Raw genomic sequence first — 27356 nt, 5'->3', positions numbered from 1 at the left:
ACTGGGCATTTAAGGCTGGCTCTTTAGAGACTGCAAGGCTTCCCCCTTCACCATCTTGGAAGCCTGAGACCACCAAGCTGGGAAGACACCCAGCCTAGCCTCCTGGCAGATTCGAAGCCAGGTGGAGAACTGAGGTCCCAGCCAAGAGCCATCTCAGCCCCCAGAGCAGGGACTGAGGCTGTCTCAGACCCTCCAGCTGCAGTAGAGCCACAGATGACACAGCCTCAGGAGCAGCCCCAAGTGAGAATAGCAGATCCCAGTCCAAATCGCTGGCCTCCAGAATGCTGAGAAATAAGACATCCTTATTGTTTTAAACCACTACATTTTGGGATGATTTGTTACTTGCTATAGTCACTGATAGAAGGCTCTGGACCGTCATGAGGGAGGGCACTGGGTCTGCACATTGTTTGAAGGTCAGCTGCCACCTCAAGTCTCCTGATGTTTCCTGTTCCCATGTTGGACCTCTCTTGGAACCAACCTCAAGCCAAGATATTCCATTTAAAACCATTCTCAAGAGCAGGGGGCAGTGGACACGCCTGTACTCCCAGTAACCCAGGATACTGAGGCAGGAAGATCACAAGTTTGAGGCCAGTCTGGGCATCTTAGCAAGATCCTGCCTCAAAATTAAAAATAAAAAGGACCGGGGAGTATAGCTCAGTGGTAGAGCACCACTGGGCTCAATGTCCAGTACCACAAACATAAAAATAAAAATAAACCATTCTCAAGAAGAGAATTTAGTCCTTAGAGAGGGTGCAGGGCCTTGCTGTCAAATCCCAGAGGCCTCTGCCTCCCCTGACTGAAGCTTGACGGGGCTACACGCAGCCTGCTCCAAACAGAGCCCTGGATCCCAACCCACCTGTGCCCATGCCACTCCTATCTGTCTTCTGTCTCAATAAATGGCACCACCAGCCCGCCAGCTGCTTCAGCGGGACATCTGTGTAACAATCATTCCTCCCTCTTCCTCCCCCTCCTTTTTTTTTAGCTTCCTTTGGTTTGGTTTTAAGGTACTGGGGATCCAATCCAGGGACACTCTTCCACTGAGCTACAACTCCAGCCCTTTTTCAATTTTTTTTTTTTTTTTTTGAGATGGGTCTAAGACTGGCCTCAAAATTGCACTTCTCCTGCCTCAGCCTCCTGAGTAGCTTGCATCCAGTGCTAAGGGTTATTTGCGCACATCCAATGCTAAGGCCAACACCCACCTGCAACCCCTCCAACTTCCCCTTCTCACAGCTCACTCCCCTCACAGCCCACTCCCCCAACTCCAACTAGATTTCTTTTTTAATTTTAATTTTATTTATATTTTTAAATGTTGAGACAGGGTCTCACTAGGTTGCTTGCTAAATTGCTGAGGCTGGCCTTGAACTTGTGATCCTCCTGCCTCAGCCTCCTAAGGCACTGGGATTACAGGTGTGTACCACTACACCTGCCCCAAATAGATTATTTTGAAGATCTAAAAGTTGTCACATTTCAGCCCTGACCACCTCCCTCTCCACCCCTAAAGAAATCAGTCACCCAGGATTCTACCCACAAAACACTGCCCTACACTGCTCCCATCTCCTAGCCACCCCAAGGCCCCAGCTTGCTTCAGACTCCAAGGCCCCCACCCCCATTAATCAGAATGGTAGTGACTTAAATGAAATTCCATCCAGGCATGGTGGCACATCCCAGCAGCTAGGGAGGCAAAGACAGGAGGATAGTGAGTTCAAAGCCAGCCTCAGCAATGGCGAGGCACTAAGCAACTCAGTGAGGCCCTGTCTCTAAATAAAATACACAATAGGCTGGGGATGTGGCTCAGTGGTTGAGTGCCCCTGAGTTCAATCCCCGGTACTCCCCCCCCCCCCCCCGCCAAAAAAAGAGATAGATGAAATTACATCTCCAGGACTCCAACAGTCTCAAGTGACCTCTGGTTGGTCAACTCCATGGTGTCTTTTTTTTAAAAAAAAATATTTATTTTTTGGTTTTTTAGGTGGACACAGTATCTCTACTTATTTTTTTTTTTAATTTTTTGTTTTTGGTGGACGCAACATCTTTATATAGTGCTGAGGATCGAACCCAGCGCCCCATGCATGCCAGGCGAGCACAGTACCGCTTGAGCCACATCCCCAGCCCCTCTTTATTTCATTTTTATGTGGTGCTGAGAATCGAACCCAGTGCCTCACGCATGCAAGGCAAGCGCGATACCACTTGAGCCACATCCCCAGCCCTCCATGGTGTCTTCACTCAGCTCCCTTCCCTGTTCTTTCTGCTGCTCACCATAAGTTATGATTATTTGTGATTCCAAATGCATGGGGATTTGCTTTTCTTTTTGGAACTGGGGATTGAACTCGGATGCCTAATCACTGAGCTACATACCCAGTCTTTTCTATTTTTAAATAAAAAAGTTTGCCAAGGCTGGTCTTGAACCTGAGATCCAACTGCCTCAGTCTCCCAAGTTGCTGGGATTACAGGCATGCACCACTTAGCCCAGATTACAAATCATGAGTTTTTTTTTTTTTTTTAATGTTTCTTCTACCAGAATTAAAGTCATGGGAGGCAAAAGGCTATAGGTGCAGACCCTTGAGTTAGAGGGAATCCTGACTCTGCCTCTACAACCCCTCAGTGACCAAGGCAAGTCACTTATCCTCTTTCTGCCTCTGACTTCTCATCTGTAAAATGGGAGATAACAGTAGACTCTACTTGCTTCAGAGGGCTGTCAGAAGATTAAATAAGATACTGTGCTATCAGGCTTAAATCAGGGTCTGAACAGGAAATTCATTTATGTTTCATATATGCTTTTTACACATAGCCAGCCGGTAATTTTATAGACAAGCCCAGGATTGTCCACTTGTGCATCAGGTGGGCACACAAAAACTTTCCGATTTTGCAGCATCCTGGATTGAGGATTTTTGGATGAGGAATGCTCAACTTGTAATTCCAAACAGGCTTTTCATATCTCCCTCTACCTCTCCAAATTCATATGCTGATGATATATGAATTTGGAGGTAGGGCCTTGGGGAAGTAATTAGGGTTAGGTGAAGTTATGAGTTTGGGATCCCCTTGTGGCTTTATAGGAAGAGGAAGAGAGACTCAGCGAGCAGCTAGCTGTGTCCCCATGCTACACCCTCCACCATGTTAGGTTGCAGCAAGAAGGCCCTGACCTGATGCTGGCACCTTGATTTTGGACTTCCTGGCTTCTAGTGTTTATAAATACTTGAGCTGTGGTATTCTGTGATACCAACAGAAAGCAGACTAAGGACATCTGTTTCCCCAGCCAAACTGGAAAACCAAGGGTGGGAGTGTTAGAACTCACTATTTGAGGTGGCAGCACTGGCAGTTTCTGGGACCCTCCTGGCAGGCATGATGGAAACTCACATCTGTATTTTCAGTCTTGACTCTGTTTTGAGCTCCCAATTCAGGTATGTATGGATGGGAGTTTTGGGGGCAGTCCACCTGGATGAGACTCTATATATCCCAAAGCAACTACCTTAGTCCACCCCCATGATCCCAGTACTTCTCAGTGGGCCTCACCACCTCTCAAAACCGTTACATTAGGAATAAAATTTCAATGTGAGATTTAATGGGGACAAAGCACATCAAAACCACAGTACTGACCGTATCATGCTGTCTCCCCAAAGTGGCCTCTCCTATGTCTCCTCTGTGAATGGAGCCACCCAGGGGATGAGTCTAGCCCCACAGCCATTGTTGGCCTCTTGTCCACATTCAGTCAGCTGCTGGGTCCTGTTCGTGTCTCCTCTTGGTTTTGGTGTCTCCTCCCACTCCAACACCTCAGCTGCCAAAGTTCACGTCACCATCCTCTCTTGCCTGGGCAGTACCCTAAGTGGTCTCACTGTGTATGAGCACTGCTCTCCTCTTGGTCACTTTTGTATCCTGATCCCTAGTGGAGTCTGTGAAGAATAATAGAGTCTCATTAAATACTGGATAGATGAGTGAACAGATGGACGAGTGACAGATTATTGTGGTTATGATAATTTCTCCATTTTTCAGATCAAAAGGCAAGCACAGGGCTGGGGATGTGGCTCAAGCAGTAGCGCGCTCGCCTGGCATGCGTGCGGCCAGGGTTCGATCCTCAGCACCACATACAAACAAAGATGTTGTGTCTGCCAAAAAATAAATATTAAAAAAAAATTCTCTCTCTCTCTAAAAAAAAAAAAAGAAGGCAAGCATAGAACCATTAGGGAATTTGATGAAGTTTCCTCAGTCATCATCAAGTTGTGGAAGTTGTGGTGCTGGAAGCCATCAGAGGCCACAAAATGCAGAGTGCTGGCTCCTGCCACTGTGCTGGTAGACCTCCTGGTGAAACCTCCCTGAACTCACTGAAACCCACACCAAGCTATGGGCTGCCAGGTGCTCTGAAACTACAGCTATCGTCTTATTTAATAGCATCACCCACCCAAACCACAGATGACCAATTCCCCCTGAGGGGGAAATCTTCCTCTCCTGCCCAAGTCCAGTATCATCAGCCTGCCCGAGATCGGTCTCACCTGTAAGAGCTAGTTTCCAAGAGGTGGGCTTTTTTTTTTTTTTTTAATTAGGGACATGGCTGTTGGGTCTGGCCTGGCTCTGTCATAGGAGGGATGATCCCAGGATCTGCCTGAGTTCAAACCTCTGCTTCCTAATCGGGTCAACCAGGGCAGATGGCTTAGTACCTTCAGCTTCCACGTCTGTAAATTGTGAAAAGAATGACACTTACTAAGAATGGAGATCGTTATGGATTTTAGATGGATTAAGACATGTTAAATCCTTAGAACAGGACTGGGTATACTAAGTACTTCAAGTATATACAGTTATTTTCACTGTTCTTTGGCACCAAACCCTACTGCCATTTGTAGTGGGAAGAACTCCACTCCTCAAGCCTGAGGTTGTCCACAGATGGCTGTGGGAAAGGTTGGCATGCATGGGCCACCTAGTGCCTACAGCAGGGAGGAAAGGTGGTGCCCATCAGGAGCTTAACAGGTGACAGTCCCCATTCCACCCCTGTAGTACCCATTCTGTCCCTGTAATGCTCTTAGGACTGAACCTTTCTCCTGCCCTCCAGAGTCCCCTCTATAGTGAAGGAGTGATCCAGAGAAAATTTTCAGACATAAGGATGAGCACTGAGAGAGAGGTCTGAAGCACTGTTTGACATCAACGTCCCTAAAAACCACGACCTTCAACTTTCAAGCAAGGCTTCTGGCCCAAACCCACATAGCCAAACCAGCCCCCTAGGGAAAGTCCCCACTCTGTGGAGCAGTGGCTGGGGAGAAGGGAAACCCAGCTCTAGGAATGCTGGGTTCCCAGGTGAGAAGCTGTGCTTTCATTCCTAAGAACAGGATTCCTGGGAGAGGGTCACCCAGAGTCCCACCAGCCACTTTAAAGACTCTCAGTGCCATGTCAGCTCATGTGAAGACCCCTCGGGACGGACTTCCAAAAAGGACGAAAGGTGCCTATCCTGCCAGGGGAGGCAAGGGAGTCAGCAGATTTTTAAGTAACACTAACGTTTAACAAATCAAGCAGCTAATTACTGAGCAATTGGTATACTCTGGGATAAAGGCCTGAGTAAGGCCTTTCCCAGTGGCTGTAAGTCCGCGGTGCCAAAGACAGGTGGCGCTAAAGACTCATTCACCGACGTCCAGAGAATGGGAATCTGACGGATCCGGTGAGTGTAGGAAGGAGAGGGCGCCAGGACCGAGTTTGGAGCCTCCGGGTCAAAGATGAGGAGTTGGGACGACTAGCGGGTCTGGGCATACCCTGGAGGTAGCGAAGCCAGCCGCCCGAGTGGGCGGGGCTCGCCTCCCAAGAACTGTGGGAGGGGTTGTGCATTAGCTGGAAGCGTGGCTGAGAGAGTGGTTGGGCTTCTTCTCTACCTGGACCGTATTTGTGCGCAGTTTGTGGAGAGTGGGCGGATATTTTTAAAAGGTCTTTTTAGATGTTGGTGGACCTTTATTTTATTCATTTATTTATATTCGGTGCTGAGAATCGAACCCAGGGCCTCACACATGCTAAGCAAGTGCTCTACCACCGAGACACCACTCCAGCCTGAGAGTGCACGGATTTTAAGGGACTGTCGAAGGCGGGACTTGTGGGCATCTTCAGTGGGCGGAGCCAAGAGGAGGGGCTCTGTGTAGGTGAGCCCTCACCTGAGTGAAGTGTGGGAGCTGTACGTGGCCGGAATTCCTCCGCGGGATCTACGGAGGGGCGGGGCCTGTAGCCGGGGGCGGAACCTGCGGAAGAGTTGAAGGGGAACTTCGCACGTTTCCCTGGAGGGCGGGGTTTGCGTCCGTCTCTCCTGGACAGAGTTAATATCTCTGCTGCAGAGCCTCAGGTTCTGTGAAGGACGGAGCTTGCAGTCGTGTTAGGGCAAATAATTGCGAGAGAGTGTGTAAAGTCTGGATAGAGTCGCACCTCCAGGAATCCAGGACGGGTAGCTCTGCCAGTCTTCGGACCAACCCGAGGAGGCGGGGCCTATGGTGTTGGTAGGCGGGACTGATAGGTCAGAGGGGCGGGGCAATAATTTTGTAGGAATCTCTGAGCTGGTAGGCGGACACGTCTTGAGGCTTTGGGGGTGGGGCTCTGGCCAGCTCCCTAGGGGGTCTCCAGACAGCAGGGGTGGGCGTGGCCCGTGGCTTCAAGGGGCGGGGCTGATAGCGCCGGGCTCTGGGGCAGCTCCTGGGTTGGGCGGGGCCTGAGAGCCAGCTCTGGGTCTGGGAGGAGCCAGGGCTCGGCGCTAGCGGGGGCTCTGCCCTGGGAGGCCGTCTGTTTAGGCCCGCACGCAGCTCCGCATCTGGTGCTCATTACCGGATGACAAAGAGCCGGCTCTGGGCCCCCTTCCCTGTTACCATCCCCCCTCCAACTGCAGTACATTTAACTCCTTCTTGCCCTCGGGGCATTCTAGAACCCCTGCCCCGGGTCAGCTGAGGGAACTACAGTGAACTACAGTCTGCGTCCCCGGAGATCTTGCCATTCCCCAGTCTTCGCCCACACCTCCTTCCCAGATCCAGGGAAGCCTGAGCAGCCCTGCGACTCCCGGCCCCATACAGCAGACCTCCCTGGCGGCATCTGGGAGGTTAAAAGCTGGGCAGTATCTGGCGGGGACGTCTGGTTTGAGTTAGGGGAACGTGAGAGCGGGCGACCAGGGGCGGTGCGTAGCCTTCCCTCCGCCCCCTCTACCCCCCCCCCCCCGTTAGTCCACAGCTCCGGGCCCTCCTCTCCTGGTCGCCTGGGGCCCAGTCCCTGAGTCAGAGGGTGTCAAAGTGCTCCAGGTAGAAAAGGGGCATTGGGCCACCCCTCTTCGCCTGCCCGGGTGGTGGTGGCGGCTTTGCCCCTTCCTAATTAGAGGCTCCAGAGACTGAAACTGAAAAATTATAGAGGCAGTGGGAACCGGCGCCACCCTGGCCCAGGTCCCGCCCCCTCCCCCAAGGCTGTGAGCCCAGGAGGAGGGAGGTTACCCCACGCGCTGTGATCTTTGACCTGCCTATACTCCAGTTCCTGGGACACCGCAGTCCTGATGAGCCTGCACCCTCGCTCAAGCTGGGCCCTGCTGAGTTCTTTCAGACCCGGCACCACCCCCATTCCACAAGCGAGAAGAGCAAAGTGGGATTCCTAGGGGTCCCTCTTACTCCTGAGGCTGCTGGGGCGCTGATCTGGGACCTCTCTCTTGAGTTGGGCTCTCTTTCCATCTCAGCTTCCCCAGAGCAGGAGGGAGGAGCCTCCAAGAGCACCCACAACCCAAGGGCCTCAGCATCCTTGGGTGTCCCTAAGTACCAGGCCCCGGTTTCTGGGCAGCCTGGGAAGAGGGAAGGGATGTTCAGAAGAAAGTTAGGAAACTCAGCCCCTAAATGCCCCCTTACTTTCCTGATTCACCAGCCCCAGAGTCTTCCCCCAAATCCCAGTTTGGCTGTAGTTCAACAGAAACCATAATCTCAGGACCCTCCCCCAGATTCAGTCCCACTTTCTTGGAGTTTTGGTAAAAAAAAGAGTAATAAATATAGAATTCTCTCCATGCCAAACCTCAGACTCCCAGGCTTGCTGTGTGACTATGGGCAAGTCTCTACCCTCTCTGGACTCCTCCTTCCCTGAGAATTCCCGGAAGTACTCTCCCTTAAGAGATCTTACCTTACCTAGACAAACTAAAGGAAGAGCCATTCCTTTTTTCCTGAGTCCTCCCAGACCCTCCCCTCAGGCATCAATGGGGGCCAAGAGCTTTAAGTGAGGTTGGCACCCCATTTATTGGAGAAGATCCCAGCACCCACCCCCTGAGGTCCTGAGGGCCTTGGTGTGTCCTCTGCCATGAGTGCTGAGCCCAGTGAGCAGGAAGCCTTCTGTCCAGCCGGATAGCCCCCCATGGGTCTCTGGTGCAGCCCCCAGCCATGTGTCCAGCGCATGTCCCTTCCCCCTACCCTGCAGGGGACATCTGTGCCCCATCACACGCTGGTTCTGCAGGTCTGTACCCCTGTGAGGCTGTCTCTGGGGGGCATGGGTTCCGTTGGGCCTTTGCTCCCGGCATGGGTGACCCAGCGATAGCAGTCAGTAATACGCTTGTTGGGTGCATGGGGGCCACAGCGGGTGCAGTACACAATGCCCAGTGCAAGCAGGACAACCAAGAAGACGCATGTGGGCACAAGGAGTGCCACCAGCAGCCATCGGTCATCCCTCTGGCTTCGACCTGCCAGACCAGCCTCTGCCAAGGGTGTTGGGGCTGCTGTAGGTGCCACTGAGGGCAGCCATGGGGCCAACTTGGGACTGGAGCCCCCTTCCCTTGGGACTTGGGGGGCTTTGGAATGGGGATGTGAAGGGATGATAGGTGAGGTCTGGTTAGGAGGGGTCTGAGGAGGGAGGGGAGTGGAGAGAGCTGGGGATTGGGTGACAGCAGGCACAGGGACTTGATAGGCAGGGGTCACAGGGGACCTGGAGGTGGGGAGCAGAGAAGGCTGGACAGTAGGGATGATGGACAGCTGGGGAGCCTGGGTTCTAAGAACTAGAACATCTGGGGCCAGAGGGGATTGGTGGGCACTGGGGGTGGTGTCAAGAGGGACAGGTTTAGACGGGATTCCAGGAAAATGAGTGGTGGTCTGGGTATCTGATACCTGGGTATTTGGAAACATGGGGGAGTGGTGGCCAGGGAACAGTTGGGGATATTTGGCTGAGAACATGGGAGGTTGATGGGCAGGGGGCTGTGCTGGGTAAGTGACAGAGTTAATTCGGGGCTGGTGGGCAGTGGGCAGATCTGGATAGTTGGTCTCAATCATGGGGAGCTGGTGGTCAGGGGGCACAGCAGGGCGTGTGGCAGGGACCAAGGGGGGCTGATGGGCAGGGCTCAGGGGTGGGTATGTGGCAGAGATAATAGGGGTCTGGCGGGCAGAAGGCAGTGTGGGGCGTGTAGCAGAAATTACCATGGGCCCGGTGGCAGAGAGCACGGAGGAATGGTAGGGAACCCTAGGGGCACTGAGCGGGGGTGGCCAGGTGGGCTCAGGGTAGGGTCTCCTGGGCTCTCGGTTTTCTGGGAAGCTGGGTCCATAGGCCAGGCCGAAATCTGGAGGCTGTGTAGGCTCCATCCACATGATCCCAGGCACCTCTGTCCAGCCACCATCGAAGACCTCCCAGGCCTCATCTTCATCCTCTTCTTCCCCATCATCCAGCAGTTCATCACCAAGGTCCTGGGAAGCCCTGGCGCCCATGGCCCCTGCGGGACTGCAGCTGATGCCATCCGCCTCAAGCTCGTGACCCTCACTGCAATAGCACTCGAAGCCACCAACATAGTTGACACACATCTGCTGGCACACACCGGCGATCTGGCACTCATCCGTGTCCACACAGCGGTGGGGCTCATCCTCTGCTGGTCGGAAGCCCAGGCGACAGTGGCAGCTGTAGCCTTGTGGCCCACCAGGCTCACACTGTTGCTCGCAAGGGGCTTGAGAGCAAGGGTCCTCACAACTGTGCCCATCTGCTGCCAGCCGGAAGCCCTCGGAGCAGCGGCAGGACACATGACCATCCTCCTCCTCCACACACTCGTGATCACAGCCCCCATTGTCTGGGCCACAGCCAGTCCCTGGGCAGAGGGGCCCAGTCTGGGACCAGCCCACACCACCCTCAGGCTGATTCACGCAGAGCAAAGAGGCTCCCCTGCCAGCCTGGCACTGCACAGCAGCCACAGAACCAAAGGGCAGCCACTCGAACTCGGTGGAGACCAGGTGAAAGGGCGTGGTGTAGACAGCTGGGCCGGCCTGGCCAGCTTCATCTGGCAACGCCGGGCAGGCTCCCTCGAAGCCAAACTGGCATAGGTAGCCATCCACGGGCAGCGTGCACGAGCCCTCTTTCCAGCGATGCTCACCACTAGCCTCAAGGGCCACACAGCGCTGGGCCGGGCAGGACCCTAACTGGGCAGCCTGGCCCCAGTTGGTGAAGGCCGTGTCCTGGTCTCCCGTGGTCCACGTGAAGCCGCGCAGCGGGCGCTGCTGCTGGCATTGCCGGGCCTGTCGCTGCAGCCCGATCCACAGCAGCTTGTTGGTGGGGCCAGCGCCCACGAGGCTGTCCACGCGCCGGGCCTCCTCGGGGGTCCGTGGCGTGGCCAGGTCGCCCCCCAGCTCCCGGCAGGCCCGCCAGGCCTCCAGGAAGGTGCGGCGTTTCGGGAAGAGCGCGTAGCAGCTGCCGGGACCGCAGGCGGCGCGGGGCTCGGCGTCCCAGGAGTCCTGGCCCAGCGCGGGCACCGCGGCCGCCCAGGCCAGCAGCAGGCGCAGCAGCATCGCGACGCCCCCCGACTGGCCGGGCCCGGGCTCGCGGCGGCTCTTGACAGGGGGAGGGGCCGGGGCCTCTGGCGGGCGGGCCGGGGGCGGGCCTTGTAAGGAGCGGGCTGGGGCCGCGGCCAGCTCCCTGCTCCCGCTCCCTCGGGGCCGCGGGAGCAGGAAGCAGAGGGGTGGGGGCGCAGGAGGGGGAGAGGCGCGTTAGCTGGCGCCCCAGGGCCCGCAGGGCGGGGAGTCCCGGGAGAGGGGAACGCCTGCCCGGAGGCAGCCCGACCCTCCGAGATCCCCAGCGCAGTCTGGGGGCTCAGGCCACGGGGTGAGGTCGCGTCCCAGACACTCGCAGGGACCCGAATCAGGACACACCAAGCTCAACACAGCCCTGAACGACCTCACAGCCCAACCTGCTCCCGGCACCCCTCTCACGTCGCACATGCGCATGCTCCTCTCCCCCTCCCCACGCGAGAGCCAGGGCGCGTGGGCACCCTGTGTGTCTGTCTCAGCCAAGCCCTGCACCTCGCCGGGGGGCCTGTGGACCCCATCCCACGCGCAGAGTCCGCCTGACGTGCTCATCCCTTAGGTGCACCTTCGAAAATGGTGTGGCATCCTACGTGGCCTAACCCATCAAGTCCCTGGAAGTCCTGTGCGGGCTCTGACGGCAACTGCCTCGATAACCCAGGCGCGGGAATCCTCAACCGCTTACTGTTCACTAGCCCCTTCCTCAACTCACCCCACCCTCAAGCTTTCTGGCTCCAGCTAGGCCAGCTTAAGGGGGAGGGGAGGGAGGGCGACAAGGGCTGTCTTCCCTTCACCCCTGCTCAGCCTGGGGCCCTGGGAACCTGGGCTTAGAGGGGGAGGAGGAGGCCCCCAAGCAGGAAATGCCTCTCTGGGCTCCTGCTGCAGGGTGCAGTGGGTTAGGGGGCTGGGCGGGGGCTGGGCTACACTCTGGGTGAGCAGGACTGGCTGCAAGGGGACCAGTACACAGCCATGTATGGGCACAGGGCACGCAAGGACACATTGCATGCATGTATATGACATAGGCATCACCTCGTGGAGCCCCCTTCCTGCCCCCAGGGCCCACTGCTCAGGCCTGGTAGGGTCCTCTTCCTGTCTCTCCTGGACGCCTCTGGAGGCACTTGAGCCAAGCTGGTCACCAGGATGGCCCCTGGGGAGCCAGCTGAAAGATTAACCCGTGCACACCCACTGTATTCTTTTTGTATTTTGTATTTGATTTAGAGACAGGTTCTCTCTGAGTTGCTTAGCACCTCACTTTTGCTGAGACTGGCTTTGAACCCACCATCCTCCTGCCTCAGTCTCCTGAGCTTCTGGGATTACTGGATTATTTATTTTATTTATTGTTTTTTTAAGAGTTGGTTTTTGCTATGTTGCCTAGGAACATCCTCCCTCAAACTCCTGGGCTCAAGTGATCCTCCTGCCTCAGTCTTCTGAGTAGCTGGGACTACAGATATTCTTAGCAGATGTTTGAATCTGAGGTGAGGCTGTGGAGGACACTGCCCCATAGGACACTGCCCTGGTCTAGCTTCCTGCTGTGCTGCTAATCTGCTGTGTAACTTTGGGGAAGTCACTAACCTTCCCTGGGCCTCCATTTTTCTTATCTACAATATGGGGATAATGGGCCCAGTTTTTTTTTTAGCTCAGCTGGGATATTGTATCATCATACTCACTATTTGCAAATGTGCTCTGTCAGCAGTGAGCATGAAACATATGTTCCTTAGTCTTCCCAACAAACCTGGGTGAGGCCTTCAGTCCTAGCTAGTGTCTGAGAACCAGGGCTTTTGAAATGCATGCTATGTGCCTGGAAGTTCCTTCTTACAGGGTGCACACCTGGGAAGCACACAGAACTACTCCCCTTCTCAGGAAAGAAAAGTCAATATGGTGCAATTCAACCTTCCTTTGGCCTAGGCCCAAAACCTTGAGCTCATCCTTGACTTCTCTCTTTCTCCCACACCCCACATCCAGTCTCGGCAAATCCTGTTAGCATTGTTTTCAAAATAGACCCAGAATCTGAGCACTTCTCACCATCTTTGCCACCCACCCCTGGCCATGCCACTAGCATCTCCCATCTAGAGCCTCACACGCCACCTCCCACCTCCAGACCTCCTAACTTTCTATTGCCCTCGCCACCCTGCCAGAGGGATCCTTTGAAAATGTAGGTCAGGGCTGGAGATGTAGCTCAGTGTTAGGATACTTGCCTAGCATGCGTGAAACTGTGTTCAGTCCCCAGCTATACACACTCTCACACACACTCACACACACACACACACACACAGTGGACCAGGCAGGCATGGTGGCACACACCTATAATCTAATCTGCTGCTGTGTGACTTTGGGGAAGTCACTGACCCTCTCTGGGCCTCCATTTTTCTTATCTACAATATAGGGATAATGGGCCCAGGTTTTTTAGCTCAGTAACTCAGGAAGATGAGGCGGAAGGATTGCAAGTTTGAGGCCAACCTCGGCAACTTGGCAAGACCCTGTCAAAATAAATAAAGAAATAGAACCTAGGTCAGATCTGGTCCCTCCCCTGCTCAAAACCCTCTGAGGTCCCATCTGACTCAGAGGAATGACCCCATGTCCTTGCCATGTTCCTAAACTACTCCGCTCCCTTCTACTGTGGCACCAGGCACTCTACCTCAAGATCTTTCCCTGTGGTCTCCTGCGGGGAGCACTGTACCAGCAATGTCCAAATGCTCTGCTTCTCCACTTTCTTCAGGTCTTGGTTCAAGTGTCAGTTCCTGATCCCCACCCCACACTGTTCCACCATCCCAGGGACTCCCTGGCCCTGGATCTTGCTGCGTTCCCTGCTGTGCACTTATTATTCTAACAAGGTATATATTTATTTGTTGCTTTCCTTATGACCTGATTGCTCCTAGCCAGAGTTTCTCAGCCTTGGCATTATTGATATTCGGGGCTGAATAACTACTTGTTACAGAGTCTGTGCTCTGCATTGTAAGATGCTTAGCAGTGTCCTTGGTTTTTGTTGATGTTGGTAGCATCCTTCTAGTTGGGACAATCAAAAATGTCCCCAACTGGGTGCAGTGGCACATGCCTGCAATCCCAGCAACTTGGGAGGCTGAGGTGGGAGGATCGAAAGCTTGAGGCCAGCCTGAGCAACTTGGAGAGTCCCTAAAGCAACTTATCAAGATCCTGTCTCAAAATAAAAAAATTAAAAGAACTAGGTATGTGGCTCAGTGGTTATGTGCCCCCTGGTTCCCTGCCTGGTAAACCCACCACCACCACCCAGAAAAAAAGTTTTCAGACATTACCAAATGTTAATATTACCTCCACAGAGAACTCTGCCCTTGGAGACTGTGAGCTCGGTGATGGCAGGGTCATTCTCCTATTCCCTACTCTATGCCCAGAGTGTAGAAAACTCGTGGTCCATAGATGCTGCGCAATAAGGGTTTGTGGAATGAATGAACAAGACTCCAATGTGTGAAGAGCCTGGCTCAAGGAGATGACCTGTGTGAGCTGGGATTCCACCTGGGACCAGAGACCACTTGCTCCCCACACTTGCTGGCCATCCCCATGAAGTCTGACCATCCCAGAACTGGGAGAACCCTGCAAACAGGAAGTCTTTCTGCATTGGGCGGGGGGACTGAGGCCTAGGGAGTCTCAGAACCACTTAGTGGTAGGGCTCAGACCAGGACCAATGTCTCCTGGTTCTTAGTCCAGTTCTCTTTTTGCTGTAGCACCCTGTGGCACCATTTGAGCAGAGACTGGGAATTAGCAATGATGGCAGAAATGGAGTTGGAGGCAGGAAGGCAGACCAGGAAGAAGGCACAGAGGGCTCAGATGTGCCTGGAGAGCACAGCACTGCACTGGGCCCAGGGAGAGCCTCAGGAGGAGGTGAGGCCTGGATACAGGGAGCAGAGAGGAGTCGAGGCCTGGCTTGGCAGCTGCCATGGGGACAGAGGCATGAGGAGCGATCTTCATGGATGGTGTGCGGTGGGTGGAGGGGGGCTGGAGGCCAGGGACCAGTGAGGAGGCTGTTGCAATAGTCTGGGAAAGGAGAAGGAGCTGGCTGGAGAGCAGGGCAGCAGGGCGGGCCGGGCTGGGGGAGGCAGCCTCTGGAGGCTCCTTAGGGGCGGTCCTGAGCCTGGTCCAAGGGTGTGGTGAGCCCAGTCATGATTCGGGCAATGGCCAGTGCTGGGGCGTCTAAGAGAAGGCTGCAGGCCATCTGGCAAGTGGGTGGGTCAGATCAGAGGTCAGGACCCCAGCTTCAGTGGGGTCAAGGGGTTGGGGACAGGCAAGGGAAATAGGAAATAGGAGGAGGAGGGTCAAAGGTCAAATTCCAGATGTACTAGTACTTACCAGTGGAGGGAAGCCTGAGAAGGATGGGGGCTGGGGAGCAGAGGAGGGGCATCTCTGGACCCAACAAAGTTAAAGGGACTTGAAGACACTCTGGATGCCTAGTTTAGGAAGGTTCCTAGTACTCACTTGTCTCCTCCAAGTTGGGAGAGGTAGGGTAGCATTTCCCTAAGAACTTTCTGCTCTAGTTGGAATGGGGGACACAGTGAGAACCACATCAAAGGTCTGGGGTGAGGAGCTGGAGACAGGGCTGGTCGGGGTCTTACTCTTCCTGCTGAGCCTGATTGGTCTTGGTTTATCCACAGCACAGAGAAGATGTTACTTGATGAAATGAATGCTTGGAGCATATGTGGTGGGTATATGGATGGTCATTTGGATGCACGGGTGGGTGCATGGATAGGTGGGTATGTGAATGGATGCATGTATGCATGCATGGGCAGATGATTGTATGGATGCCAATGTGGAAAAATGGTCAGGAGGAAGTATGGATGAATGGATGGGTTGGTGGATGATGGACAGATGGATAGATGTAGGAATTATTAAGTGGAGGAGTATGTGGATAAGATGATATTTAGATGCATGGTTGGGTACAGGGACATAGGTTAAAGTCATAGGCCCCGATTCAGAGCTAGTAGCCACCATGGTGTGTGGCATGCTCACAACGGAACTCTCCATCTCTGCAGGAGGACATCCCAGGAACATGGAACAGCTTGGGCTACCACTGCAGGGATCAAGTGTGACTCTTCCCTGATACTACACAGTCATTCTCTCTGCTGGGGCCTGAGGCCAATGAAACTCCCACTGGGGGAGGGGACAATGTGTCTTCCAAGCTCAGGACACCAGGCTCAGCTCACACTGAGGGTCAGGTGGCTGGGGTTCCCTGCTCTGATCATGGCCCACATAGGGAGTGCTCACACACCTCAACGGGACATGAAAACACAAGCCCAAGCCACCAGAAGGAGCCTTGGCTGGCAGCGACTGGGACAAGCAAGAGGCAGATGGTGGTTTTTGGATACAATGTGTGGGCCTTGGGGGAGAGGTAGGCAGCCTGCAGAGGGGCTGGCCTGGAGAAGGCCCCAGAACAGCCAGGGCCAGGGGTCGGGTGTGGTTGGGGGGCGCCCCCTGAGCCAGCCGGCATCCTGGAGAGCCTTGGCACCCAGGCTGCTGAGCCAGCACATTGTTCTGTGTACAAGTCACCTCCTTGCCTCCTTCTGTCCCATCCCCCATCTCCCTCCATGTCTAAATTCTTCCCAAACCAATCCAGCCATGAGGCTGTCAAGAGGAAAGGCTGAAGGGTGGGTGGGAGGCGCCTGGTCTTGGGTGGGAGCCCGAGGGGAGGTGGGAGTGGAGGAGGGAAGGGAGACCTGGCAGCCTCCTCCCTGCTCCACGTGCTGTGCCACACCCGGTGTGCTTCTGGGTAGGATAGCCCTGCAGGGAGCCCCCCTCCCTGTGGATGGGGTGGGAATGCTAGGGTAGAAGGGGTGCAGTCCCTCCTCAGCATCCCCAAAGGTGGAGGCGGCTGTGGGTGCCTTTGCCTTGGAGAGAGCCCATGTTTGTGCATGGCCATGCACAAGTGTTTGTGTGCACAGGCCCGGCATTGTCGTGGACACACACAGCTGGGTGATGTGTGTGTTCGGCTAGTCCACACCTGTGCCCACAGCTGTGTGAATGAAGCATATGGCTGTCCCTGGATTGCCCAACCTGGACCCAGCTGGAAGCCCCATTCGCTCTCCTGGAAGATGCCTGACATGAACATCTGGCCACATCTGCCCTCAAGAAACAGAATCCTGGGGCTGGGGCTGTAGCTCCGTGGTAGAGCACTTGCCTTGCACGTGTGACGTACTGGGTTCGATCCTCAGCAACTAAAAAAACATTAAAAAAAGAAAGGGAATCCTGAGCCCATGTCAGAGCTAAAAGGAACTAGACTTGCCCTTGCACATGCCCACAGCCCTTCTCAAGGATGAAGCTTCTTAGTGATCCAAGGCTACCTGTGGGAGTGGAACCTCCCTCCTAAGCCTGCCACCTAGGGTGACTAATTTGTCCCAGCTTTCTGAGGACGTTCTGATTTCAGCACTACAGACCCCATGTCCTAGGAACCCCCTCAGGCCTGAGCAAATGAGACGGTTGGTCCCACGACATTCTTCCCCAGCTACCCCAGTCCCAGCCTCCCACAACCCCTCACCTCTGGAACTTTCTCTGAAGGCTCTTACTTTCCCTTCTCTTCCTGTCAACGCCTCCTCCTCCTGCCCCCTCAGTGTCCCCAAGGATCTCTGCATCTCGGTGTCTCTCCCTTTGACTGCAGCCTCTCGCCTCCCTTTCTCCTCTCCCCCGTGTCTGGGTCTGCAGCTCTCCTGTGGGTCTTGGGGGTCTCCCTGTCTACTGTCTCCTGGTGCTCTGTCTCTTTCTGTGTTTTCTGTCTCCAGGGTCCTTCTGTCTCTGTCACAGAGTCTCTAGCTTGCCCCCAACCCTGGGTGGTCCAGCCTCTCTTCTCTCCCAGCACTGCAGCCCCAGGGCTGGCTGGGGTGCGAGCCAGATCTGGGGGCCTGACCAGGCCCGGAAGGAGAACCAAGCAGACATGATATTTATGTTGGGACTTCAAAGTGGAGCGCAGGCCGGTGGTGGGGGTTGAATGGCTGACAGGCAAAAGCCAGACTGAGGTCAACTCAGGCCCCTCCCTGGTGAGGGTCTCCTTGGTGACACACACCTCCCCTTGGGACTTGGAGACCAAGTGTAGGAACAGAATGGGCTATTTTGGTGCAGAGTTCCAAGAAAGGCACTTCCTGTGCCTTTGTCCTGCCCCCAGCCCCATCCTTTCTTCCTGTCACCCTGCAACTGGGTCTAGGCACCGTGGGCCCCCACCTCTTCCGAGCATCAGCCTGGCTGGGGAGACAGAGTTCTAGGGGTAGCAGGCGCAGAGGGCTCCATCTCAGCAACGTCCCTGGCGCTGGTACAGCCCAAGCATTCTGTCTCTCTGGCAGAATCCATGCCTGGCAGGGCCCCGTGGATCTGTAACCCATCGGGCCCCAAGTTAAGCAGGCCCAGCCCCTTGGGACCTCTGAAGTTCATTCATGGGTTGCCTGCCCCAGAGCCTGAGGGGCCAGATGGGCCGGGAAGGTCACCCTATCCTTGCTCCCCCATCCCGCCCTTGGCCTAACCCCGGTTAAAGACACCCAGCTGCTGAAAAGGCGTGGGGCCTGGTGGCTGGGTGGGGCAGGCAGGGCCGATTGTCTCATCCTGCAGCTCAGTTCAGGGTCCTAAGCCCCTCCCAGGAGCCCCGCCTCGCTGGCTCTCCTTCCGGCACCCCCTCAGGAAACCCCAACCCCAACTAAAAGGCTTGCTCTAGATCCCGGACTCTCCTAAAGCCCACCCAGGCCCCCAGAACCCCAGCCCCTGGGCTCTGTCCCCTCCCAGACCCTCCCCGGCTCTTCCTGTGAATCAGGCCGGCTGGAATCTGATGAGCTCAGGCCTCCCCACCCAGCGAAGCCGGCTTCTGCCTCCTGCTTGGCCAGTGGGGTTGCCACGCCCCTCACAGGGGTCTTCCTAGCACTCACAGCCCCCCCAGGGTCTACCACGGGCCGGGTTGGGTGGGGGGTGAGTGAGGCAGGGGTGGGCCAGGGCTGGGAAGATTAGTCAGGAGAGGGGCTTGGACCTCTTGGGCATGCTCGAGAGTTTAAAAAAAAAAAAAAAAGTATGGTGTGGGCTGGGGACGTGGCTCAAGCTGTAGTGCACTCGCCTGGCATGCGTAGGGCACTGGGTTCGATCCTCAACACCACATTAAAAAAAAATAAATAAAGGTATTGTGTCCACCTAAAAACTAAAAAATAAATATTAAAAAAAAAAGTATGGTGTATGTGTGTGCGCACATGTCTGTGTGTTTGTGTATTTGCACTTTCAGGGCTCAGACTGCAGGTAATAGCAGCCCTGTGCTATAGCAAAGTCGTGTGTGTGTGTGGCCATATCTGAGCAGGTGATGTGGGTATTGTGGCAGTTCTGCACAGGTAGGTCTGAGTGTGTCAGGAGATCCTGTGCAGCTGATCACTAAGGTCTCTATGCCAACTCGTCCTCATGGGTGCCCTACTGGTGCCTGGGTGCTCTTGTGCCTGCTGTGGTGGATGGGTATTACACTCTGTGTTGGAATGCGGGTCAGGAGTCTCTGTGTGTGGAATCGTGGGAGTTAACATGGGTCAGAAGATGTTAAATGTTGAACATGGGTCACTGCAGGGTGTTAAATGTTGTACTGAGGGTGAGTCAGGTGCCTGCTGTCCACCCCACCTCTCCCAGGCCATCCCATAGGCCTTGGCTCCTGGCCTATGAGGCTGTAGAACCTGGGACAGGTGGCCCCTCCCTCATCCCTGTCCTGACCTGCTTTTGCAGGATCCCTACTCCACTGCTAGTGCCAGGCTGGGCATGGGTCCCAGGGTCCTGAGTCTCCTATGTATGGGCCTCTGTTTAGAAGATACCCGGCATGGAGCTGGAAATGAGGTGTGCACACCCCCTGGTGGCAGTGAGGGAGAACATGCCACCCCAGGAACTCACAGGAGCCCTTTCATAGAGTCATCCTGGACCCATCATTCCACACTGTTCTGCACAGATTTACTAAGTGCCAATTCCGGCCCAGGCATTGTTCTAGGGCCCCCCGAGAGTTAGCTGGGAACAAGGCCAACTTGGCTCTGGCACGCTAGTGGGGGAGACAGACAATAAACACTCACACATACAACTAGGGTGACTTTGGAAGTGATAAGTGCAACATTTCCAAGCAAGGAAATGACTGCTGCTCTCCACGGAGCCAAACATCAGTCCCAGCCATGCCCTGTAGCAGTGGACATTGGACAAAGTGCATGACCTCTCAGCCTTGGCTTCTTCTTCTATAAGGACAAGCGTGGTTGGTGGCAGGGGTGGTGCAGAACCCCCTAAAATGCAGCAGGCTCTTTGCTTCCTCCCTGATCACAGCATGAGGAAGATGAGATTCCACCCGTTTCCTTGTGGGTTGTGGCTGCTTGGTGCTTGATCTACACAGGACACTCAATATATTACTGTTGAGTATTGAGTAAATGAGTCTTTCTGTGTTGGAGAACCTTGTGTTTGAGTCCTTTGTCCTGTAAGGAGCCACATGCCCCAAGCTAGCCTGTTTCCTCATCTGTAAAGTAGGGATGACGCTGGCTTATTATCTCCTACCCTGCCTGGAGCCCCTGCCCCTTTATCATCACACTTGGTCATGCTGATGTGGCCCGGGCCCCTGAGAATCAGGTAAACAAAAGTCCCCAGGATGCAGGCAGGATCTGGCAGTGCTCCCATGAGCCACTGCTGGAGGATCACTGAATTCCAGGCCAGGAACTAGGACTGAACATGGGAAGGGCTTGCAAATGGTCCAGAGTCAGGGGCCCAGAAGCCTCTGACTGTTCCTGTGAGACCCGCTTCCACATCCGGCCCTGGGGGTTCTCTGAGCACCCCTGCAGACATTCCAGATCCCTCCTTTGGGACTGAGCTTGACACATCCTGTGTTTAGTTCCCAGAATCTCTCTTCCCGTATCCCCAGGGCCCCTCATTCCTAGTTATCAACCTCTAATTAAGGGACAACATTTATTGAGCACCTATGGCATGCTAAGCACTGCAAGGCTCTGGGGCCAGAGGTTGGGTAGGGAGAGGACATACAACAGAATAAAGGGGAGACTCCCTACTAGCAAGTAGCTGGAAGCGGGGAGAACTTCTGGGACCTAGTGAAAATTTGGAAGCCCTGCACCTGGGCTATATCTGGATCATCTGAAAGCAAATGTCCACAATTTTTACTTCCCAGTTGTCATGTCTGACACATGGGCTGATGTCCCTTTGTGCTCAGCACCTCAGGGTGGTGTCTCTGAGACTGGTTGGGGCCCTCCTCCATCCGGGGACAATCCTTTCCTGAAGAATGGCCACTGAGAGGCTGGCTTCACCCAGACCCAACTCTGAAGGACCTGAGGGCCAGTAGCTTCAGCCCCCACGTTGTGCTGTTCCATGGCGGCAAACAGAAACTGCTTGTGCTCCGTGGCCCTTGGCCATCCTAGCCGCTCTCGGCAGCTCTCTGGGTTGTGCACGCCCCCTCGTGGTTGGTGGTCAGCGGTTTTTCTTTGCTTACATTTGAAGCCTCTTCTGGGCTTCCTTTTGAGGCTGATTTGCTGTGTGACTCTTGGGAGTTGCCTTCCCACACCTCAGTGGGGCCAGCAAGAACATAGCCTGCCTGCCCACAGAGCTTTTGTGAGGACCAAAAGATCTGATGCAGAGTAAATGATTTCCAAGCTCCACCTGCCCTCCACCCCATCCTGGAAGCGCATGGGCCACTGGTGGGCATTATTGCCCTTGCCCAATTCCCTGGGGATGCTGGAGTCCCGGGAGGGCTGCCAATTTTCGGGAAAGATTGGAACAAGGGTACTTTCTCCCCGGGGTCTGACTCCTGTGCAGCAGAGGGTCCCGCCCGGCAGGGAGCAGGCACCTGAGAGCAGGTGGGGGCTGCTAACGCCCACCTCCCCTCCCCCTTCCCCTAGTAAGAGCTCTGCTTTGCAATGAAACAATCCATTAAGGACCCTCGAGCACTTCTGGGTGAAGGGCAGGACAGCAATAGTGTACCCACTTTGCAGAGGAGGATGCTGAGGCTGGGGGAAGCTGGTCCTCTGCTGCCATTCTGCTGCCTCCTTCCCACACCAGGCACAGATAGAGCTTTTCAGGGCCCCAAAGTCCACAGTAGCCCTGCCTATGTCACAGAAGGCAAGGAAACCACCCCCATGCCATAGGTTGGACATCAGATTGATCTGTTCCCTGTGGGGCACACTCACCCCTGTGGCTGGGGAGGAAGAACAAGAAGCAAGGGTGCTTGAACACAGTCTGGGATCCCCCAAACCTCCTCAACTTTACTCTAGTTACTCAGAAGTGGCCAGTCTCCCAGCTCCTTGGCAGATAGGCTCACGGAGATAAGTGCCACTCAGAGGTGGTGGCGGACACCAGAGATGGCTGGATAGGGTTGCCAAGAAGGCTGTGGCCTTGGAGGGTGGGGTTGATGGCTACGAGGGCCTTCCCCACCAGCTCAGAGGCTTCTGCCCCAGGTGATGCTTCTGGCCCCTTCTAGCTACTCCTCTGCTGCTTGGCTCCCGCAGCCTCTGGCTCTTGAAGGTTCCCCCTGACCTAACCCTCTCTTCCCTCAGCAGTTGTCTCTGACTCTCCCCCAGTGTCCCTGGGGCTGGCTCTGGCTTCCACATCCTCATCTCCCTGTACCCCCTTCTCCTCATTCTGGCTACCTGACACTGGCTGCCCACTGCCTGCCTCCTCTGCTGCAGTCCCTGGGGTCCCAGGCTGCTCTGCCCGGCGGTAGACCAGATAGCCATCTGTGGGAAGCTTGTGGGCCAGGGCTCCAGGCTGCAGGCGGTGGTAGTTCTGCTCCTTGTACAGGAATAGGCCAAAAACATCTGGCTGGCTGACTCGAAACTTAGTGGCACAGAGCTGGTTCAGGGTGGCAATTGAGGCCCCAGGAGGCACAGCTAGAGTCTTGGAGGTACAACCGCTGCCAGGATCCTGGTAGGCTACTCGAAGGAGGTGCTGTGCAGGAAAAGAAGCAAAAACAAGTACTCAGCGCTCTCTGGTGTGTATGTGGCTCCAGAGAAGGCTACACAGGGACGGGGTGGGTGGTATGTACCCAGTGGTGGAACCAATTGGCAGAAGTTTTGTAAACAATGAGAGGGGTTTGGGGCAGGGGGAGTGTGGCTGAGCTAGTGGGTCGTGGCTGCAGGTGCAAGTCCAGCCCAGCAGGGTCTCACGAGTCTAAAGGGACACTCAGATAGAGCTTACATTGTGCTCTAAGCATTTATCCTGCACCAACACACTTCAATCCTCATGGCAGCCCTGGGTACCCATTTTATAGAAGAGAAAATTGAGACACAAAGAATAACTTGTCCAATCCCCGCAAAACAAGAAATGGTGGAACTGGGATGAACTCAGGACTTGGCTAGAGTCTGTACTCACAAGCAAGGCTGGAAAGAGTGAAGGATGGGGCAGTGGACAGCTCTGGGGATACCCAGGCCAGAGCCCAGGTGGATTCAAGAACTGAAGCCTGATGACAAAGGAAGGAGAGCCCTGGCTGGGGCTGGGTGTTCCTTTCCTTTCTACATCAGTCTGTTTCTTCGTTTGTAAAGTGGGGATAATAATGGTCCCATTTCAATGTTTCTGTGAAGATCCAGGGAGGCTGCCCTGGAGAACTCAGTCCAGTGCTGGGCACAGGGGAGCCCCTCCCTCGAAGGCTGGCTTTGACATTCAGGTAGGGCGCTGCTCCTATTGCAATGTGATGTAGGACTAGAGGGGACTGGGTGCTGTCACAGTTGCTCTGGGCTCACGGGTTTCATGTGGACCGTGTGGCGGGCCTCTTACCTGGAAGTGGAGGGTGGAAGGCAGGCGGCGCTGCTCCCAGAGGCTCAGGGAGCGCTGCAGCTCCTGGGAGGGGTTGAGGGGGAGGGTGTGGGCCTGGCCTAGGTTGCTCAGCAGGGTCAGACTGGCGGACAGGCTGGTAAGGTAGTAGCCACCTGGGACACAAGGGGGCAGAGTGTAGCTCAGGCTGGGCATGGGGTGACCTTCTCCCTGGCCCTGCTTCCCAGGGCCCATATAACAGCTAAGGCCCCTTAGCCCTGCATCTACTGAGAGGGCAGGTAGGGCCCTCACCCTCTCCAGTGAGCAGAGCTGGCTCCAGCAGCTCCGACATGTACTCGGCTTCTAGCAGGAGGTCAGGAAGGTCACACTGGGCCAAGACAAGGCTCAGCAGAGGCAGGAACTCATCTGCGCCTGCGCCCTCCCCTGTGGGGACGTAGGAAGAAGAAACTTAGGATAGAGTCCTCTCCTTCTCTTAGATAGTGACCCCTCCCCTTAGCGCACCAGCCCATAGAAAATGGGGTGTTCTAACAACCATAAGGAGGGCTGCAGGGTGCTCTCCTCTGTGGGTCTCAGTTTCACCATCTGAGATGGGAGGGTCAGGTTCTTCTCCCCTGTTGTGCTGCTCTCCTCGGGGGCCTGCTTCAGACTGGGGGGGCAGGACAGGGCAAGGCAGTGAGGGGGCCATACCCACGTGGGTCCTCAGGGCCGTGTAGAGCAACTTGCAGGCCTGCAAGAGCCGCTTCACCTGGGCACTGGGTGAGTAGGTGCGGAGCAGCTGCAGCAGCTTCTGGCGCACCTGCTCGGTCTCCGCCGGGGAGGGCAGGCTCAGGTGGGACGCGAAGGCTCCAGGGCCTTGCACTCGGGCCACGCGGAGGCCCTCAGCCAGGCGGCCAAGGGAGCCATCTGCAGAAAACCGGCGCCGCAGGCGGGCTGCCAGGATGGGCCTGAGAGGCTTGAGCACTGAGCGATGCAGGGACTTCTCCAGGATGTGTTCTGCGGGAGGAGGCGCGGGGGTCAGGGGGGAAGGGGCAGAATTGTCTGGGAGCAGGAAGAGCAGGAGGCAGGTTGGGGGAGTGAGGCAGGGGGTGGAATTCACTTGAATGTTGCCGAGACAAGGGTGCTCGGGCGAGCAGCAGAACAGTTATCAGAGCCAGGTGGCACGGGGCAAGGAGGGGCGGTGGGGAAGGACTGGAGTTCTGAAGAGCTGGGGCTAAACTTGAGGCCAGGCTGGGGCCTTACCCAGCCTCTCTGGCGGTAGCAGCTTCTCAGGGCCCAGCTCTGCGCTCAGCATGGCCCGGGCCCGGCTCAGTGCCTGGCGGATGCCCTGCAGCTCTTGGGGCTCCGGGCTGGCCCGCACCTGGGTCAGTAGGTCCTGCACCAACTGGCCCACAGCTGTGTGTCTGTCCTGCATCAACACTGCAGCTGCTCGGCCCACCTGCCGCTCGGGAGCCAGCAGGGAGCAGAAAGCAGTGCTCATGGACCGGAGCAGAGGCCTGCGGCGGCCAAGGCCAGGGGATGTCATGGGACTCCCCCTGGACCCAGCTGGCCCCTCTTCCTCAGAGCTGCTGGGAGAGCCACAGTCCACCTCCTGGAGGGAGGGCAGGAGTGGGAGGACATGGCTGGTGCCTCCAGGCACACGGTACCCCACTGAGCTCTCCCTTCTCAGAAGCCGCCCAGGGGGCAGCCTTTCTGTGTGACTGGGATCAGCCCCTGGCAGCACAGGGACTGGGGGAGGTGGCACAGCAGGTGGTGACAGGGGACTAGAGGTCTCTGTGGACACCCGCACTTTGAAGCTCCTCTTGAATCTCTCTCGCTTGGTGGGGCCCAGGTCTCCTGGGAACAGGGGGTTGAAGAAGCAGAGGGCAGCGCCAGTGCCCTGGTCCAGCTCCTGAGGGGACCGGGCCTTCAGCCTGGGCAGGGGTGGGCCTTCAGGTGGACCCTGCGGAGCTTTGGTGTTGAGAGAGGAACTCCAGAACTCTAGGGACCAGAAACCAATGGGGTCTCAGAGAAGGCTCGGGAGGGTGCCCACCAAGGAAAGGCACAGGCAAGCTGTGGCTCTGGTGCCCTCCCTTCCCCTTCTGGCCTCAGCTCGTCCATCTGTGCAACAGGTGCAGGGAGCCCTTACCAATGCCCAGATGGGAGATAGCCTCCAGCTCCTTGTGGGTGGCTGCCTGGTGTATGGCTCTGGGGAGCCGGAGCGGGAGGAGAAGAATGTCTCTGAGGCCAGAGAGGGGGGCAGAGTCAGGTGGAGAAATCTTACAGTGGGGTGGGGAGGACAGGCTGTCCGGGGAGCAGGGTCTGTGGGCCGACTCACCGGGTGTGGCAGTAGGCACAGATGAGCTGAACAAGGTCGGGGAACATGAGATCCGAGCCCTCCAAGGATACGCCTGAGGGATGAGAGAAGTGAGACCAGAGAAGGGTCCATCCCCCCATCTCCAGCCCCTTCCTGCCAGACTGTCCCTCTTACCCTCAGAGCTTTCCTGGATGTAGTGGCTGGAGACGAAAGAGGGGCCACTGGCCTCTGGTAGCCGCACGCACAGAGTCTGGCACTGGCGAGTGTTCGATTTCCGCACCAGGAATGTCTGTGAGTGGACAGTCACGTGGCTCAAGACCTCAGTGTTCAGCCCTGCTCTCCCCCCGACTCGGCTGGCCAGTCCCTACACTCACCCCTGGGGGCTCGGTCCTCAGCACATGCAGTGCAGCTGCTGCATTGGCCCGTAGCTGCAGCCACACGGGTCGGGTGAGCAGCAGGCGCTCCCGCAGGCTCACAGTGCGCGCCGGCTGCTGGGGCCCACCTGTCTGCCCCCGGCTGCTGTCTGGTGTGTCATACAGAGGGTCCTGGGCTGGCCTGGAGGTGGGCACCCAGATCTGAGCAGGAGGTGGGGAGGAGGGCTCTGCCCATCCCTTTCCCCTCGGGGGTTCCCACCTCCCCTCCAGATCCTCCCTGCCCCACCTGGCTGCCCCTCCAACTTCACTAACTTTTCTCTCTCCAGGTGCCCGGGAGTGAAGCTCCGGCAGGGGTCTCTGAGAGGGTGTGTTCCTGGCTGCCCAGCGTCTTCCATGGCTGGGAGCTCCTTTGGCTTCTCTGGGACTCAGGAAGAGAATCCAGCCCCCAAGGCACAGGCGTGCACATTCCCGGTGGTGAGTAACACTTCCTGAGGGCGGTTCGCCCTGTCACACCCCAACCGTTAACTCTTGTGTGTCCACTCTGCCTGGCCCCATTCCTCCTGGCCAGTGACAGCTCGCTCACTGTTCTAGTCCCAGGTTCAAGAAGCAAGGATCCCTTCCATGCCAGCGCCACTCTGGGAGCCCCAGCTGCAGGGCACCACCTCTGCACAGTGCTTCCTGCAGTCTGCCAGCCTCCTCACACAGTGCAGCTGGGTGGGGAGGGGTTAAGCACAACTGGCTCAGTCCCCATAGGCACAAGCCTCGCCTTTGGGTCACCTTAAGTCTGTGGTCAGTTGCTCATCTGTCCCTGCCCTGTGGGTCAGCCTTGTGGGAGAGCACCCCCTACTGGTCACACATGACTCATTCCTGAGTCTAACTTGGGTTTTGGGATTTCAGGTTGCCATGGAGAAAGGATGCTGTGTCTCCATGGAAACCAACCCCTTTGCTTAACTGAGGTTCTGGGGGTGGTTCTGACACTCAGTGCTAACCAGGGGGAGTGTGGCTGTGAGGTCGTTAGCACATGGTGCTGCCGCCGGCTGCCTCCCACGCACAGGCCCTGCCAGCCTGCCTTGCCAATCTGCCAAGCAACTGGGGCAGGTGCAGACATGACCTGGTCTCTAAGCACGTGTACCAGTCCCTTCCCCACCAGGGGCTGCGTGCTTCTCATGCTCTGCCTTGAGCCACATGTGGCTTCTGACTCCAGGTCTGCCTCCCTCCCCCCAGCCTGTACCCCAGACTCCAGAGGCCCCAGAAGAAAGT

General features: G+C 56.1%; 2 protein-coding genes across 2 annotated transcripts; both read right to left on the bottom strand.

The window, feature by feature from the left end:
* Window positions 1-8185: 8185 nt before the first annotated feature.
* Cd248 (CD248 molecule) lies at window positions 8186-10743 on the bottom strand. The gene has a single exon (XM_027944004.2). The coding sequence runs from the start codon at window positions 10716-10718 to the stop codon at window positions 8400-8402; it is 2319 nt and encodes a 772-aa protein (XP_027799805.1). The 5' UTR covers window positions 10719-10743; the 3' UTR covers window positions 8186-8399.
* A 9867-nt stretch (window positions 10744-20610) lies between these two features.
* On the bottom strand, window positions 20611-27349 carry Rin1 (Ras and Rab interactor 1). Its single transcript, XM_027944305.3, is given in 11 exon segments — window positions 20611-22607; window positions 23433-23584; window positions 23721-23852; window positions 24117-24422; window positions 24669-25406; window positions 25555-25646; window positions 25744-25816; window positions 25897-26011; window positions 26097-26277; window positions 26409-26517; window positions 26520-27349. Coding segments are annotated over 11 exon segments (2412 nt in total). The 5' UTR covers window positions 26563-27349; the 3' UTR covers window positions 20611-22136.
* Window positions 27350-27356: the final 7 nt, after the last annotated feature.

The sequence above is a fragment of the Marmota flaviventris genome, chromosome 9, assembly GCF_047511675.1.
Source record: "Marmota flaviventris isolate mMarFla1 chromosome 9, mMarFla1.hap1, whole genome shotgun sequence".
Lineage (NCBI taxonomy): Eukaryota > Metazoa > Chordata > Mammalia > Rodentia > Sciuridae > Marmota > Marmota flaviventris.
This window is presented reverse-complemented; position numbering and strand designations above follow the sequence as displayed.

Coding starts and splice junctions, on each gene's coding strand:
- Cd248 (XM_027944004.2), bottom strand. CDS start 10,718: ATGCTGCTGCGCCTGCTGCTGGCCTGGGCGGCCGCGGTGCCCGCGCTG.